Source organism: Salvelinus fontinalis, chromosome 31 (genome assembly GCF_029448725.1).
Source record: "Salvelinus fontinalis isolate EN_2023a chromosome 31, ASM2944872v1, whole genome shotgun sequence".
NCBI lineage: Eukaryota > Metazoa > Chordata > Actinopteri > Salmoniformes > Salmonidae > Salvelinus > Salvelinus fontinalis.
In genome coordinates this window covers 16,677,724-16,695,498 of record NC_074695.1, presented here as the reverse complement: position 1 = coordinate 16,695,498, position 17,775 = coordinate 16,677,724, and the positions used below count along the sequence as shown (strand labels likewise).

The 17,775-nt window shown below is 41.5% G+C and overlaps 2 protein-coding genes across 4 annotated transcripts in view; one reads left to right on the top strand and one right to left on the bottom strand.

The window, feature by feature from the left end:
• Positions 1–3,778, top strand: part of LOC129829662 (glycoprotein-N-acetylgalactosamine 3-beta-galactosyltransferase 1-B-like) — a 20,109-nt gene extending 16,331 nt beyond the window's left edge. For both annotated transcript variants that reach the window (XM_055891509.1, XM_055891510.1), the window contains exon 6: positions 1,736–3,778. In XM_055891509.1, coding sequence (XP_055747484.1) covers positions 1,736–2,086 — 351 coding nt within the window. In that variant the 3' untranslated portion in view covers positions 2,087–3,778. The remainder of the gene's footprint in view (positions 1–1,735) is intronic.
• Positions 3,328–17,775, bottom strand: LOC129829663 (tachykinin-3-like). 2 transcript variants are annotated; one of them, XM_055891511.1, is made up of 8 exons: positions 17,648–17,775; positions 16,990–17,114; positions 15,669–15,768; positions 15,246–15,278; positions 14,990–15,043; positions 12,118–12,159; positions 4,342–4,420; positions 3,328–3,700 (listed from the first exon to the last, which is right to left on the bottom strand). In XM_055891511.1, exons 2-8 carry the CDS (start codon positions 17,098–17,100, stop codon positions 3,682–3,684), a joined length of 438 nt encoding a protein of 145 aa, XP_055747486.1. In that variant the 5' UTR covers positions 17,101–17,114; positions 17,648–17,775; the 3' UTR covers positions 3,328–3,681. The 2 variants fall into 2 exon arrangements, with proteins under 2 accessions (XP_055747486.1, XP_055747487.1); XM_055891512.1 differs by lacking the exon at positions 12,118–12,159.

The following is a 17,775-nucleotide window of genomic DNA, read 5'->3' as shown; positions in this document are numbered from 1 at the left end:
GTCACATTCCCCCTGAAAGCTTGCATCCTCAACCAGGAGATTACATCTCTCCTGGAGAAGGGCGTGATCACAAAGTAAAAGCATCAGAATAGCAAGATGGCTTTTACTCAACCTATTTCCTGGCTTCCATCCAGTTCTGTATTTAAAGCGGTTCAATGTTTTCCTAAAAATGCTTCCCTTTCACTTGTTGCGGACGGTCAATGTTCTTCGGGCTGTAGCCGCAAGGGAATGGTTCACGTCCGAGGACGTTTACTTTCACGTTCCTGTGCTACCGGAACACAGGCGTTTTCTGTGGTTCGCCTTCCAAGACCATGGATACCAGTTCACTGTATTCAGCCTCTCCCTGGCTCCTCGCGTCTACACAAGATGTGTGAGTGCAGCCCTGAGCTCCCTCGACCTACAGGGGATCAAGATCTTTCCTTATCTCGATGACTGGCTCATCTGCGCCCCCTCTCCCAATGCTCCAGGGCAGTGATTGGGGACATTGCCCTGTGTAGGGTGTCGTCTTTTGGATGGGACATTAAACGGGTGTCCTGACTCTCTGTGGTCACTAAAGATCCCATGGCACTTATAATACAATTAGGGGTGTTAGGGGTGCTAAATTCCCGTTCTGGCCCTCATACTATCACAGTCACCTAATCATCCCCAGCTTACATTTGTCTCATTCATCCCCCCTCCTGTCCCTTGAAACTATTCCCCAGGTTGTTGCTGTAAATGAGAATGTGTTCTCAGTCAACTTAGCTGGTAAAATAAGGGTAAAATAAAATAAATAAAAACTCTTGCGAGTGTGCAGCCGAGAGCACAGCGCTGACACTGACCCACGTCATCGTACTGGGTCTTACCGTGAACAACGAAAATAGCAACTTCACACCAAGCCAAAAGGTCACCTTTTATTGGCATAGTTCTGAACTTCCACACGATGAGGGCATGTATAATACCTCAGTGTGTGGACAGCATTCATCTTCTTCTGCAACAATTCCTGTTGAACGCGTTGGTGAAGGTACGAACGTTCAACAACTGATGGGCATGTTCGTGGCGACCGTACTGACGGTCTCCAAGTATTCGTAGAACCATAGTTACATTCGGAACTTCTGATTGTCTGTCCCACTGAGTCTTTGGCCCTGGTTAGTACAGCTTCAAAATAAATACATCAATTACATTGATGCTGAAGTGGATGATTGCAGTAGAGATAAAACTCTGTCAACAATAGGAACATTTGCTAATTTGTTACAGATAATAGCGCTAGTTTGTGCTTTGCAATGCAAATGACAAGTCTATTATGAGTCTGTCAGACAGAGACCATCGAGACACACGGCAATACAATTAGGGTTAAACAAGCGTATTTGTGGTGGAAACACAGCCAGTGTCTCTGCTGTTCGATACCAAGGTAGCCTATTTCCAAACGGTTATCAGACTGACAGTCAAAAAGGGGCAATGAGATTTTCATAGTACCCAAGATACTCAAAGCCATGTGAAATAGACAGTGAACACCACAATAGTCAGGTATAAATTCAAGCTGTTGAATTGAATATACAAAAATCCCTGATATTTTTAAGGGTGCGATTCGGAGCCTTGGTTCCTGTATCCCGCTCTGCCAACAGATAAAGGGAAAGGCCATGTAGTACGTTTTAGAATTGTGTGTGTGTGTGTGTGTGTGTGTGTGTGTGTGTGTGTGTGTGTGTGTGTGTGTGTGTGTGTGTGTGTGTGTGTGTGTGTGTGTGCTTTCCTTCACCAGGGTCCCCGGTGCTGCTCAGACCTGGCAGTATCCTTTCACTATGTGGATCCAGAGCTGATGTACACACTGGAGTACTGGACCTACCACCTCCGTGCCTACGGCTACAGGTACCGCTACAGACCTCCACTACCCCAGGGCCTGGTGGAGCGGCTGGCCCAGACAGAGAGGCCTACAGTGGGTACAGCTGGGAGAGGGAGAACCCCAGCTGGTATTACTGTTGGTGGTGATGGAGACCAGTCCAAAGCCGAGTCCGGGGCAAAACCTTTGTCAGACAAAGGTGGGAAGGAGACTTTGGGTAAAATCTCCATTGACAACAACAGGACTGAAGTCGCACAGGAGAGACATGGGTGATTCTCTCTGTATGGGTTTACATGTGTTTTTGGAACGGGAATGTGCAGTGTATGGACCAGGATGGGGCAATTCCACTTAAATTCAGGCAATTTAAGTTTACTTCCTGAATTGACTGAATTGAAGTGGAATTGAAACATGAATAATGAAATAATGAAAAAATGATTACCCACATAGTGCACTTATGGCCAGTTCCACCACAGTGCAGGTTTAATTGATTATGGGGATTTTATATATATATTTATCTTTTAAGTGAGTCCATATACTGTAAATCATTTAACTTGAAAGTCTTAACTGTTTTTATTTGATATGTTGCTATTTAATATGATATTCTGTTTCAATTGAAATAGTATGCAGTTACTTACCATTCATCTATATCCAGTACTAGACAGCTTATTACATTATCGATTTCCAGTACTTGACAGCTTATTAGGTGTTACGCACGCCTCTTTCGTTACGCTTGATAACTTGGTACAATAGGCTGTGATGCCCTTTGGAATGTGTATTGCACCTGTTACTTTTCAGTGCATAGTTTAAAACTTGCATTGTATTTGAGGTTTAAAAATGCTTTTGAAGTTTTTAATTTCCACTTTGAAAGTTCAGACTTGATTTTCCCTTACGCAAAAATGTATCAACCCCTACAAAAATGTCCATTAATTATAATCCACATAATAATTCAAATTTCTTGTTGCTACAGGATTATTTTCTTGCTGTAGCAAACTGGCTCATTAAAATCCTACATCTGTAGATGCTTTGAATGTCATGATGATTGTAAAATGGTTGATGTGGTTGGAATAACTTGGCTTCTTTCTTAACGGTGGTTTTTAAACCATTTACCTTGTTCTCTGGTTTCGTTGTCTTTTTGGGAGGTCGAAGAGAAGATTTCATATCTACCGTAATTTTCGACACAACATTGACTTGTATGTTTTTCAGCTGGAACGAAACAAGCTATTTAGGGTGGAATTCAATCCGATTGCCAGTTATTGGCATTGCGGCTTTTAAAGGCAATTTTGTTTACCATGAATGGGATCTCTGCGAAAACGGGAACATTGCCTTTGAAAGCCGCAATGCCTATAACCCGTGATTGTATTGAATCCCAGCCTTAGTATACATCATATTACCTTTTGTACTGTATACTCTACCAGTATAATTGGTGGCAGCTGTGGGATCCTGTATTTCCATAGTCTCTTTTTCCATTTGATAAGATATTACAGTTGTGAAATGACAAGAAGTACAAAGCTGGGTTAAATTAATATTTTAATTGACAACAACAACAAAAAAGTGTTTTATCTTGAACTTTTGGAGAAAAAGAACCCACTATGTTAAGGAAATAGATCTTTTCAGATGTGACTGATTTTTTTGTGTGACAATACATGTTATATACAAACTGTATAGTTATTAGTTACTATGACAATCCATCTGGAAAGTTACGGTAATATGTTGGTTTGGTCAGTTTAAATTCCATTGACGTTTTCGGAATACTTTGTTTTGTAAAATATATCGTTGCTCTTCTGTATTGTATAATAATATCTCCAATCTTCTGAAAAGGGATGTTGCCTTAGCTGGATGGTAGAGATGGGTCCAGATGAATGTCTTGTCTATAACCCACGACGAAACCTAGATCAAAACAGTAACAGTGGATGTACACTATGATACATTTATTATCAATAAAGGTTCATAAATGTGTTTTTAAAATAGTATTATAGTTTTATTTAATTCAACATGAAATATGAGCTGAACCAAAGCTGTTCATTTGAGTGGAGGCCTACAGAGAATTGTCCTGCACAGCAGGCAATGCAAACTTGTAGTATATTTGAGTTTTAAAAAGGCTTCAAAAGTTTAATTTACACTTTAGAAATTTCAGATTTGATTTGCTAACTAAAAATGTATCAACCCCTACAAAAATGTCCATTAGTTTTAATCCACATAATTCACATTTCCTGTTGCTGCAGGATAATTTTCTTGCTGTAGCAATCTGGCTCAAATTAAGATCCTACATCTGTAGATGCTTTTGATGTCATGATGATTGTAAAATGGTTGAAATGACTTGGCTTCTTAACGATTGTTTTAAAGCCAAGCAAACTGGCTCAAATTAAGATCATGCATTTGTAATTAACACGTGCATGGAAACCAGTATATAATATAATAAAATGCATGCAGTCTACTGAGTGACGTGGGAGAGAAGATGCCTTACACACACACACACACACACACACACACACACACACACACACACACACACACCCACACACACTCACCTCAGTCTGCACCTGTTAAAGAATAGACCTCCTTTTCTTGTTTCCGGGTACACCTCCTTCCTCAAAGGATGCATGTTACCTGTAAGACAGAGCCCACACTGAGTGACTTAGCTGAAAAGATACTGTACATTTTCTCCATTGTACATTGGATTACTATAGAGGTATAGATACCGTAGACTAATTAATATGATCATGTATGCCACTTAGCCAAAGCTTTTATCCAAAGTGACTTAACATACAGTATGATCCATGTAGGAATTGAATCCATGGCCTTGGTGTTACTAGCACCTCACTCTTATCAACTGAGCCACACAAGCTGAGTTGCAGAGGATCATTATATAAACTATATTCTCATGTATGTGTAGCGGATTTGATGGACTACGTCTATGTCTGTTTATCGGTCACAGGGTTATATTTTTTAACAAAATTCAATGTAGCAAACAAGCTAGTGAGTTAGCTAGCTATCGAGAGGGGCTGCTAGCTAGCTTCAAAGGGTGCCTGCTCGTGCACCGGGCAATGCGTGTCCATATCCAAGTAACTATTTTCTAATGTATATTACAGTGAATGTATTGGATGGTTTATTTGTACAACAGGAGAGTAATGTCATCTCATGGTTCAAGGGAGATGCAGAACGTAGTTGGGCTGTTATTACAGTAATACTCTGTCGTGGTTCTATCATCAGCCTTTTGAACTGTTTGTCTCTTGCTGATGTGGTCATCATAAAATGGAGCCGTTTGCTATACAAGACTGGGAGACTGAAGGTTAGTGTGTTCATGGAGGAGATTGAAATACTGAATGGTGTTTTGTTTCATTAGGTAATGTCAATTCTATTTTTGTTATTTTGTGAAATTCAATCTGAGATGAATTTCCTATTTAGGTAAACTTGATGACATATTAATATTCATTTATTTAACTTTTGATTGATTATTAAAACGGAGTCACTTGATAAAGTTGAAACATTCTCATGTGCTTCCTTTTTTACACCGCATTTCATATTGCTACCTTACTGCTCTCAGATCTCCATTCTGAGGGTAGTAACATTTTGGGGGCTCGTCTGGGATCTACAACAATGACCAGAGTTGTGGATGGTGGAAGAACCACGGCGACAAACGCTTGGAGACCAGAGCAAGCTGGGTTGGGTTAAATGCGGAAGACACATTTCAGTTGAATGCATTCAGTTGAACAAATGACTAGGTATCCCCCTTTCCAGAAGTGTTCGACGTAGACACAGAGAAGTCAATAGATGGTAGGGGGAATGGCACGAGTTAACACATGTAAAAAGCTAGTGTAGGACATTCAAAAACGATTGATCCAGCTCAACGAAATGCAGTTAAACAAACTGGCAGCTGTCCTGATTGGGGAAACGCTTGTAGAGGCTCCCATTGTCACAGGGGCTACTGATGCAGAAATGCATGACTACATTGTGTTACATGAACAGTAAACAGCTGAGTGAGCTGGAAGATGAGGGTGTTGGTCAGCTGCTATTTCTGCAGGATCTTGACACCGACGACTACACAACAGCCAGAGAGATGAACTGGACTCCATCAAAGGACAACGAACAAGGACAACGAGAGTCAACAGACAACAAACTCTCAGACACACCAACGTACAGCGGCAATGTGGTGGTTCCTGAGGAAGTCGCCGTTCCTGACACCAGAAATCCAGAGACCTAGTGTTCTGGTGAGTGTCAGACGTGGCAGCCCTTCTGCCACAACGTGAATTGAAGGTCTTTGGTGGTCAAATAACCGATTCAGGTGCTGATATTAGTTATAGTATTAAGCAAATAGAGGAAACCAGCGCAAACATTTCTGAATCAGAGGTAGTTAGAGCTGTCCTCAAGGTTCAGGCACATCAGAAACAGGCACATTCTTAGAGATCTTAGTTAACTATGAAGGACTTACAGTTGAGGAATTAAAGTAATTTCTCAAATCACACATGAAAGATAAAGCCATTAGTGAGCTGTTTCAGAAACTAAGCAGTGCAAAACGACTAGATAAAGAGACCCCACAGCAATTTGCATATAGGCTTATTGGGTTGAACCAGCGCATAGTGCTGGCCACGAGGGTGCAGATGTAACGGATGTGAAATGGCTAGCTAGTTAGAGGTGGTCCGCGCTAATAGCTTTTCAATCGGTTACGTCACTCGCTTTGAGACCCTGAAGTAGTGGTTCCCCTTGCTTTGCAAGGGCTGCGGCCTTTGTGGAGCGATGGGTAACGATGCTTCGTGGGCGACCGTTGTTGATGTGTACAGAGGGTCCCTGGTTCGCACCCGGGTCGGGGCGAGGGGACGCCGTAAAGTTATACTGTTACATTGATGCTGTTGACCCGGATCACTGGTTGCTGCGGAAAAAGGAGGAGGTCGAAAGGGGGGTGAGTGTTAAGGATGTGAAATGTCTAGCTAGTTAGCGGTGGTCCGCGCTAATAGCGTTTCAATCGGTTACGTCACTCGCTTTGAGACCCTGAAGTAATGGTTCCCCTTGCTTTGCAAGAGCTGCGGCCTTTGTGGAGTGATGGGTAACGACGCTTCGTGGGTGACTGTTGTTGATGTGTGCAGAGGGTCCCTGGTACGCGCCCGGGGCGAGGGGACGGTCTACAGTTATACTGTTACACAGACACACTAACATATGACAAACCATTGGTCCAGCATGTTTTCCTTTGCACTTTACATCAAGGGTTCAGTGTCAAGCATGCAAATATAAGAAGTGATTTAAAAGCATATGTATCTGATTTTAAGATTAAAGATGATTTCCTTGTAGATCTAATCACTGAGCCAGCAAGGGATGACGCAGAAATCCAAGATTCCATGGAGTCTTACAGACAGTGCTCAGTAGTTGAAAGTGTGACGGAATAAAACCAAGGTCATATACAAGGTGATGTACAGGCAAACAGAGTAGCCATCCAAGAGTTAACTACCCAAGTCACAGTCCTCGCAAAGAACCCGGAAAAAATGATCAGACCAAAAAGTGAGCGTGAGCAGTGTGCTGACTCTATGGTAGCAAACACAGTAGTGTTTGAAGAAGGAGGATAAGGGAAAATGGAACACCAGTGTGAAACAAGATAAATGTATCTATTGCTTCTACTGTGGACAGGCTGGCCACCGAGCAGTGGGTTGTCTGCCGAAAGGATAGAGACTGGGAAACTGGAGGAGGTCACAGGGCAGGGACGACCAGTGACCTCAAACATGGGAAAGTCCCCTCCTGAGGTATTTACTGACCAAACCGACACTACAGCAAGGTCTAGTGACAGAATTATTCTCACTTTATTCAGAAGACGGACAATACAGTAATGGGCAAAATACATAGCACAGTTAATTGGGGGCAAGTGTCTGCTCTCATGTCTCATGAATGGAGTGTCATGTGAGGCACTATTAGACATAGGGGCACAGGTTAGTATAGTGGGAAAGAAATGGCTTGAGAAGACACTGCCCACCATTGACACATTACTTGGAGGTAAAGAACACCGCAATGTGAAAGCAGCAAATGGAATCAGAGTACCCTTTGAGGGGTGGATTGAGGTGCTGGTGGACATCCAAAGTACCAAATATGACTATAAAGGTTCCCATGCTAGTGAGCCAGAGCTCTGTTGACTTCCCACTTGTAGGCTTTAATGTTATTGAGGAGCTCATAAAGGAAGGAGGTGGTAAGCCACAACAAAATGGGTTTGACTTGAAATCAAATCAAATGTTATTAGTCACATGCGCCGAACACAACAGTCGCAGACCTTACAGTGAAATCCTTACTTATGAGCCCCTAACCGACAGTACAGTTTTAAAAAATACTGATAAGAATAAGAGATAAAAGTAACAAGTAATTAAAGAGCAGCAGTAAAAAATAACAATATATACAGGGTGGGTGCTGGGACAGAGTCAATGTGCGGGGGCACCGGTTAGTTGAGGTAGTATGTACATGTAGGTAGAGATAATTAAAGTGACTATGCAAAGATGACAACAGAGAGTGGCAGTGGTGTGGAGAGGGGGGGGGGGGAATGTGAATAGACTGGGTAGCCATTTGACAAAATGTTCAGGAGTCTTATGGCTTGGGGGAAGAAGCTGTTTAGAAGCCTCTTCGACCTAGATTTGGTGCTCCGGTACCGCTTGCCGTGTGTTAGCAGAGAGAACAGTCTACAACTAGGGTGGCTGGAGTCTTTGACAATTTTAGGACCTTCCTCTGACACTGCCTGATATGGAGGTCCTGGTTGGCAGGAAGCTTGGCCCCAGTGATGTACTGGGCCGTTCGCACTACCCTCTGTAGTGCCTTGCGGTCGGAGGCCGAGCAGTTGCCATACCAGGCAGTGATGCATCCAGTCAGGTTGCTCTCGATGGTGCAGCTGTAGAACCTTTTGAGGATCTGAGGACCCATGCCAAATCTTTTCAGTCTCCTGGGGGGGATTAGGTTTTGTCGAGCCCGCTTCACGACTGTCATGGTGTGCTTGGACCATGTTAACGTGAAGCTCTCACCCTGCTCCACTGCAGCCCCGTTGATGAGAATGGGGGGGTGCTCGGTCCTCTTTTTCCTGTAGTTCACAATCATCTCTTTTGTCTTGATCACGTTGAGGGAGAGGTTGTTGTCCTGGTACCACACGGCCAGGTCTCTGACCTCCTCCCTACAGGCTGTCTTGTTGTTGTCAGTGATCAGGCCTACCACAGTTGTGTCATCGGCAAACTTAATGATGGTGTTGGAGTCGTGCCTGGCCATGCAGTCATGAGTGAACAGGGAGTACAGGAGGGGACTGGGCACGCACCCCTGATGATCCCCTGTGTTGAGGATCAGCGCGGCGGATGTGTTGTTACCTACCCTTACCGCCTGCGGGCGGCCCGTCAGAAAGTCCAGGATCCAGTTGCAGAGGGAGGTGTTTAGTCCCACGGTCCTTAGCTTATTGATGAGCTTTGAGGGCACTATGGTGTTGAACGCTGAGCTGTAGTCAATGAATAGCATTCTCACATAGGTGTTCCTTTTGTCCAGGTGGGAAAGGGCAGTAGGGAGTGCAATAGAGACGGCATCATCTGTGGATCTGTTGGGCGGTATGCAAATTGGAGTGGGTCTATGGTTTCTGGGATGATGGTGTTGATGGTGTTGATGTGAGCCATGACCAGCCTTTCAAAGCACTTCATGGCTACAGACGAGGGTGCTACGGGTCGGTTGTCATTTAGGCAGGTTAGCTTAGTGTTATTGGGCACAAGCATTATGGTGGTCTGCTTAAAACATGTTGGTATTACAGACTCGGACAGGGAGAGGCTGAAAATGTCAGTAAAGACACTTGCTAGTTGGTCAGCGCATGCTCGCAGTACATGTCCTGGTAATCCGACCTTGTGAATGTTGACCTGTCTAAAGGTCTTCCTCACATCGGCTGCAGAGAGCGTGATCACACAGTCTTCCGGTACAGCTGGTGTTCTCATGCATGTTTCAGTGTTATTTGCCTCGAAGCGAGCACAGAAGTAGTTTTGCTCGTCCGATAGGCTCGTGTTACTGGACAGCTCTCGGCTGTGCTTCCCTTTGTAGTCTGTAATGGTTTGCAGGCCCTGCCACATCCGACGAGCGTCAGAGCCGGTGTAGTACGACTCGATCTTAGTCCTGTATTGACGCTTTGGCTGTTTGATGGTTTGTCGGAGGGCATAGCGGGATTTCTTTTAAGCTTACCGGTTAGAGTCCTGCTCCTTGAAGCGGTAGCTCTAGCATTTAGCTCAGTGCAGATGCTGCCTGTAATCCATGTCTTCTCGTTGGGATATGTATAAACGGTCACAGTGGGGACGACGTCATCGATGCACTTATTGATGAAGCCAATTACAGATGTGGTGTACTCCTCAATGCCAATGGAGGAATCCCGGAACATATTCCAGTCTGTGCTATCAAAACAGTCCTGTTGTCACGTTCCTGACCTATTTCTGTTAGTTTGTTATATGTGTTAGTTGGTCAGGACGTGAGTTTGGGTGGGCATTCTATGTTTTCTGTTTCTATGTTGGTTTTTGGGTTGCCTGGTATGGCTCTTAATTAGAGGCAGGTGTTTGGCGTTCCTCTAATTAAGAGTCATATTTAGGTAGGCGTTGTCACAGTGTTCGTTGTGGGTGATTGTCTTCCGTGTCTGTGTCTGCCGTTACACCTGTAGCTTAGCATCTGCTTCATCTGACCACTTTTTTATTGATCTAGTCACTGGTGCGTCCTGCTTTAATTTCTGCTTGTAAGCAGGAATCAGGAGGATGGAATTATGATCAGATTTGCCAAATGGAGGGCGAGGGAGAGCTTTGTATTCATCTCTGTGTGTGGAGTATAGCTGGTCCAGTTCTTTTCCCTCTGGTTGCAAATTTAACATGCTGATAGAAATTTGTTAAAACTGATTTAAGTTTCCCTGCATTAAAGTCCCCGGTTCCTAGGAGCACCGCCTCTGGGTGAGCGTTTTCTTGTTTGCTTATGACGGAATACAGCTCATCCAATGCTCTTTTAGTGCCAGCCTCTGACTGGTGGTATGTAAACAGCTACAAAGAATATAGATGAAAACTCTCTCAGTAGGTAATGTGGTCTGCAGCTTATCATGAGATACTCTACCTCAGGCGAGCAATAGCCCGAGACTTCCTTAGATATCGTGCACCAGCTGTTGTTTACAAAAATACATAGACCGCCAGCCCTCGTCTTACCAGACGCCGCTGTTCTATCCTGCCGGTACATCGTATAACCAGCCAGCTGTATGTTGATGTTGTCGTCATTCAGCCACGACTCCGTGAAGCATAAGATGTTACAGTTTTTAATGTCTCGTTGGTAGTTTCATCTTCCCAATAACTCATCCATTTTATTGTTCGCTAGCAGAATTAAGGGGAGTGGTTGTTTATTCGATCGCCTCCGACTCCTCAGAAGGCAGCCCGCACTCCGGCCTCTCTTTCACCGCCTCCTCTTCACGCAGATCACTGGGGTCGGGTCCTGTTCCCGAGGGAGCCGTATATCCTCCGCCTCGGGCTCGCCAGAGTCGTGAAAGAAGAAAAAGGATTCTCCTAGTCCGTGGTGAGTAATCGTAGTCCTGATGTCTAGAAGTTATTTTCGGTCATAAGAGACGGTAGCGGCAAAATTATGTACAAAAATAGTAAAAAAAGAAGTTACAAACAACGCAGATAAACAAACAAGAAAACACAATCTGTTGGGGGCACGTTTTATGTGCAATGCCGTCGGGGGTACGCCAAATAAAAATGAAAATGTGATTCACAATTTTTTAAAATAATATATATATTATTATTGTTTCCTTGTTTTTTTCTTCACATTTTCAAACAGTCCGTTTATATTTTCCAACGGGGCTATACATTTGTGTAAGGGTTTTTTCTTGCCTGAGTAGCCTCGTTTCACTGCCCAAAAAATCTAATTAAACCATCTAGTGTTCAGCGAAATAACAAACATTTGTGTTTAGTGTGTCCGCCAGTTCAGAGGCAGTAGGGATGAACAGGGATATAAGTGTGTGAATTGGACCATTTTCCTGTCCTGCTTAGCATTCAAAATGTAACGAGTACTTTTGGGTTTCAGGGAAAATGTATGGAGTAAAAAGTACATTATTTTCTCCAGGAATGTAGTGAAGTAAAAGTAGAAGTTGTCAAAAATATAAATAGTAAAGTAAAGTTCAGATAGCCCAAAAAACAACTCAAGAGGTACTTTAAAGTATTTTTACTTAAGTACTTTTCACCACTACCAAAAACCAAGGGTCAAGCTAACTTATGACACACTTGGGACAGCCAAGGAGACCTAACATTCATGCCTTATAGCAAACTCTACCATCTACTCCACCAGTATGCATGTCTACTTACCAATGTCAGCAGTGTGACCAATATCAATACCAGTGCCGAAACCTATACAAAACACCAGACATACCGCTCAGTTACAGACTTACTGAGTAATAACAGGAGGGACTATTTAAAGAGGGCGAGAGTGTAGCGGTTTGCAAATAATTGATTTAGAACTAAAAGTACATGGGATTCAGGGGATACCTTTTCTAAGTCTATCCATTCCTATTCAGTCAGGTATTTATTATGCAGCAGTCGATGCAATTACAGTCAGGACACAAGAGGGCGCTCTAACTTTGGTGTTGGACTAGGAATCAAGGGAGTAAGTACTTATTTACTTCCAGCGAAATTGGGCTACTTTGAAAACGATGTTGCGGGTGAAAATGTATTGGTCGCGGGTGGCGGGTTTTTGGGCTACTTTCAATTGCACCGCAATCGTATTTGTCTTTAAAATATATATATATTTCATTGAGTCAGGGAGACAGAGCAGCACGCGCGAACATCGTGATAACTTTTTACCGGTTGTAGGTAGGCTATTTAGATGGGTCATTATGGAGGCACCCTTTCTCCATAAAACATTAACAAGCTAGAACTGATAACGGCGAGAACGCGTTTGAAAACGACTTTAGGCGCACTAGAGCACATTAGATAAATTCGCTCAGATGTGGTTTAAAGTAAACTGCATTTGAAATGGAAGTTATGGAACTCCCTAGCGTGTTTGTGTTATGGGGAAATGTCCACAATGAAAATCACATTACATGTGGAGACTGATAGGCGACATATGCATCTGATAGCCATCAAGTAGGCTATTAATTTATATGCCATTGTCGGCTACTGTAGCCTGCCATTTGATACAATAAATACAGTATGTTGAAATGATTATATCACTGGAGTCAATGCAAATCAACGTGTGCCTCTTGTGTAGCCTACCTGGAGCTGGCAAACGGATTTAATAGATATCATTCAGTTTGTTGTTGTATCCATTGATGGACAACGATCTGGAGAGTTTAATAAGGGTGTTTTATCTTTTCTCTTGCAACATATTCTTAAACTCGCAAGAATTGTTATTTTGATGAAAAAACGAATTTTCCTTCTTATTCTAAGTCGTTAAAAATGACATTGATATTCCTTCTTCATTCGGTTGATAACTTTATGGAAAAAGGGTTATTGGATAAATGTGTCAACTCTTGCAACAAACATGTTTTAGGGGCTACTGGTCAGGTCTTGTGGGTTTTCAGGGGTCATTGGCCTATACATTTTAGCTCGACCTGGCAACCTTGGCTGGCTTCATTATTAAAACGGAGTTACTTGATAAAGTTGAAACATTCTCATGTGCTTCCTTTTTTCCACCTCATTTCAGGTAAATATTCCTTTATTTGTCCTTTATTTGTTGTTGATGAGTTACAAGGTCTTTAGGAACATGGTCTGACATTCTTTATAATGTTTATAGGTCATGGGGTTATATTTTTTATGAAAGTTCAATGTAGCTAACAAGCTCGTGAGCTAGGCTAGCTAACGTAAACTCACCCCATTCCGTACAAATGTGTGCAACCGCAACATTCAAACGAGGCTACAAAGAAAACTAATGGGACTGTAGCGACTGTGTTGACTTCAAACTAGGTTTCTATTCAAGCGTTGATCGACATGGTAATAGCTCTATAGTATTGGAGAAAAGTTGAAAAAACGGACCCTCCGTTATATCGTGACGTGTCATGTCGTAACGTACTGCACGCATAAAGCAACTATTTTTGTCTTACAATCTCTCTCCACCAGGTGTAGCACTTCTCTCATCGTTTAAAAACAAGAAATGGACAGTGACGGGGGTAATACCTAGTCATTTTTTGCTTCATCATTGCATGCATCATTCTCAAAGCCGCTGTTTACTTCTAAGATCACTTTAGCACCGCCCTTAAAACCCGATTCAAATTCCACACAAACCTTCAAATAGGTATGTAATAACACATTATATAAACTCTTTATAGTGTTTTATTTACATTTTAGAGGCGATAAGGTGATAAGTTGGACAGATCGAGTGAAAAAAAACAATTTTCCCACACAACATCTCTCCTTCTCACTATCACGCATTTGTTTCGCTTCCCCACCCGCCATTTTTAAAAAGACCCGACGGGGCTCATTGCCTGCTTGAATTATGCAGAAATGGGCAGCGTTTAGGTCATGTAATTGATAATGTTGGAAAGGGGATAAATTGTCCTTCACAATGGTATTGACATTACAGTTGATCTGGAAGTATTACGTTTTTGGGGCGCTAAAATAAGGGCAATTGTACGGACCAAGGCGATGTACGAGTTTACGTGAGTTTACATTAGCTATTGAGAGGAGCTGCTAGCTAGCTTCAAAGGGTGCCTGCTCGTGGACCGGGCAATGCGTGTCCATATCCAAGTAACCATTTTCTAATGTATATTACAGTGAATGTATTGGATGGTTTATTTGTACAACAGGAGAGTAATGTCATCTCATGGTTCAAGGTAATACTCTTTCGTGGTTCTATCATCATTCTTTTGAACTGTTTGTCTCTTGCTGATGTGGTCATCATAAAATGGAAGCCGTTTGCTATACAAGACTGGGAGACTGAAGGTTAGTGTGTTCATGGAGGAGATTGAAATACTGAATGGTGTTTTGTTTCATTGGGTAATGTCAATCATATTTTTGTTATTTCTTGAAATTCAATCTAAGAATAATTTCCTATTTAGGTAAACTTATTTGATATGAATATTCATTTATTTAACTTTTGATTCATTATTAAAACGGAGTCACTTGATAAAGTTGAAACATTCTCATGTGCTTCCTTTTTTACACCGCATTTCATATTGCTACCTTACTGCTCTCAGATCTCCATTCTGAGGGTAGTAACATATACCCATCCACCTACACTCACCAAGTTCCGAGTTTCTTCTGCCCATAAGCCCAACAAAGACGTCGTCCATCTCCCCTGTTACAAAAAAGGCTTAGGTCATTATCAAATGTAGGTGCTCACAGTATATTTACATTTTTTAGTACCTTGGGTATGAAAAAAGCACTTTATGAATTATTATTATATGACACGAAATGCCTCATAATTTTCTATTAAAGATAATAACTATTCTATTCTATTGATATGTAAAAGAAACAGCAAATGAAGGGTTATTACTAACTTTTATGGGGAGATGGTGGTAGACCATTTATATCTGGGGAAAAACAAGTCAATTGTCAAAAAATCATAAATCCCAATAGATCTCCAATAAAAAGTGAATTAGTCCTATGAAGAATGTCATTTACCAGCAGTGAACACCAGCATCAGAATTGAACATGTTATGAAATAAATAAAGACAAATTGTCAATCTTGTCAAAACAGAGAAGTCTCAGTGACAATACCATTATCAGTACAACCCAATGTATCATTGGTATAAACACTTCTATCCATCATGAAAGACTATTGCTTGAGTCAACACAACACCATCTCTTTAGGCCAGGGCAAGCACTTTGTGACAACTGTTGTCTTTCTGATGTAAAAAGGTATTTCTAAATAACTTTATTTGATTGATCTAGGATGTGGAGTAGACAGAGCAGACGCTTACCAGCGCTTCTTCTCCCCATCAGCCCGACGAAGCTGTCATAATCCAGACCGTTATATCTCTTCAGAATGGTCCGCTGGAGATTTCCCAAACCGGGACCCTCCTGTAATGATGACACATGATTGTATTCAGTGTTTTTTTTTTGTTCAATCACTTGTAGAAGTTTTTAGATGTAAGTGGTATTCTCCCAGGTACAAAACTCTAAACTGATAACACTTGTAATGCCTCCTATTTTACGTTCAAAACCTTTGATGGTGCATACATTGGGGTTTCCCACATCTTTCACACCTGAGTCATCCATGCCAAAACCTTTTCTGTGAAATACCATGAGAACATTTTGTTTGGTACCCAATACATCAGATAACGATAGGCTAACCATTTAGTCATTTTAACTACCATTTAATCCAATAGAAAAAAAATGAAGTTTGTTTTTATAGTGCTGAATAGAAAGAATAGTAGATGGTAAGTATAATTTCCCATACAGTATATTTGTATCCAATTGCAGATTGTGAGCATATTGAGAAATATGTAAATCTTATAGTTTTAATTATCCTTATAAATGACATACGTAGGACAAATCATCAAAAATAGGGGTATTGTAAAGCAGTTGGCTACTGTAAAAACGTAGCACAGTGTTGTATGTCATTTGTGCCTCATGCAACATTTTTCAAGATCACGTTTTTTTTTACCTGACTTGTCAACTGATACAGTATTGCCTGTCTCTCTGCTTACAGTGTATCAATGCAATTCAGAAAACGAGTGGAATATAATATGTATATATATATATATATATACATATATATATATATATATATATATTTAGGTATTTCAGCAGTACACTACACTATAATTCCAAATGGTAGCACATAGTGACTATTTCTACTTTGTCCTGTTGAAGAACACTGGCTGATGGAGAATGATGATGGAGTATTTACAGCCACATTCATATATGATTAGCTTTTACCCTCCAACATAAATTTATGTCAAATTGACACATTTATGAGGTAAATATATAGAATGTACAGTGTTCAGCAGTAATCAAACTATAATGTTAACTAGGCACTACATACATTTGTTTCAGTAGTTATCAGTGTTGAGCAGTTTGATTAAGTGATAGTTAATTGTATTGTTAACAAATGACATAAACAAGTAAAGAGGATATTACATTTTGAAAAGAAGATACTTAGATTGAATATGTATCCAAATTGGAAGAGTGATTTGGTGCAGTGGACAAGAGACTTTGTGAATTAGCTTGTTGTACTCAGTCAATTGAAAATGTACTTGGGAGTTTTGAAACACCAGCCATTGATGATCTGTTTCATACCTCTGAGTCGGTTGATCTGTGTGCCCCAGCCGCAGGTTCCTCGCAGCTGGACTGGCTTGCGTGGAGTTTCATGGCGACGAACAGAGCCACCAGCAACAAGCCGCTTCTCATATTTTTACCACCACCTATAAGGTGAGTGACGATGGGTTAGCAACAATATAGCCAAACAACTTGAAAAGTTTGCATTATCATAAGAGCTCCGCGGAAACCAAACTCGCATCACATTTGAGCCTGATTTTACGCGAATTAATATTGTCCCTCAATAAATATAATATAGCTGACAGATATGACTCTACAATACAATCTTTAAAAAATGTTTGAAAATAAAAAGACTCAAAGGGAAATGGCTTCTTGTTTGAAATTACGCATAATGCGCACGGAAATGTTGCCATGCATTTTTAATTTAAAGTCTATATTAATAAACAATGGCAGTTATTTTGCTTTTTTCGGATGTTTTCAAGGACATCAATCATGTTTCAACAACAACAGTCCAACATTTCTGTTTTTTTCCCAGCTGCGTCCAAGGTTGGGTTATCAGCGTCTCCAAATGTCCCTGAAATATGCACGCCATTTGACAAGCATAGCAATCATTTAAAAACATCTAGATATATAATACATCAATACAGGGCATATTTAGCTAAAATAAATACTTATTTACCTGTTTTCCGATCGAAGTGGTAATATTCTGTTACACCGCGCGTGTTCCCAGGTGCGTTCTGGAGTGAGGAAAGGCGTGAATAGCTCCTGCAGTGTAGCGACGAGATCCGCGACGAAAGTGAGACGTCC

Excerpts from the sequence above, each read along its gene's own strand:
- LOC129829663 (XM_055891511.1), bottom strand. The coding sequence starts at position 17,100 with ATGAGAAGCGGCTTGTTGCTGGTGGCTCTGTTCGTCGCCATGAAACTC. Across the intron at positions 15,279-15,668 it reads GATGGGGAGAAGAAGCGCTG|ATATAAATGGTCTACCACCA; the intron begins GTAAGCGTCTGC and ends GTTTTTCCCCAG. Across the intron at positions 12,160-14,989 it reads CAGAAGAAACTCGGAACTTG|GTTTCGGCACTGGTATTGAT; the intron begins GTGAGTGTAGGT and ends TGTTTTGTATAG.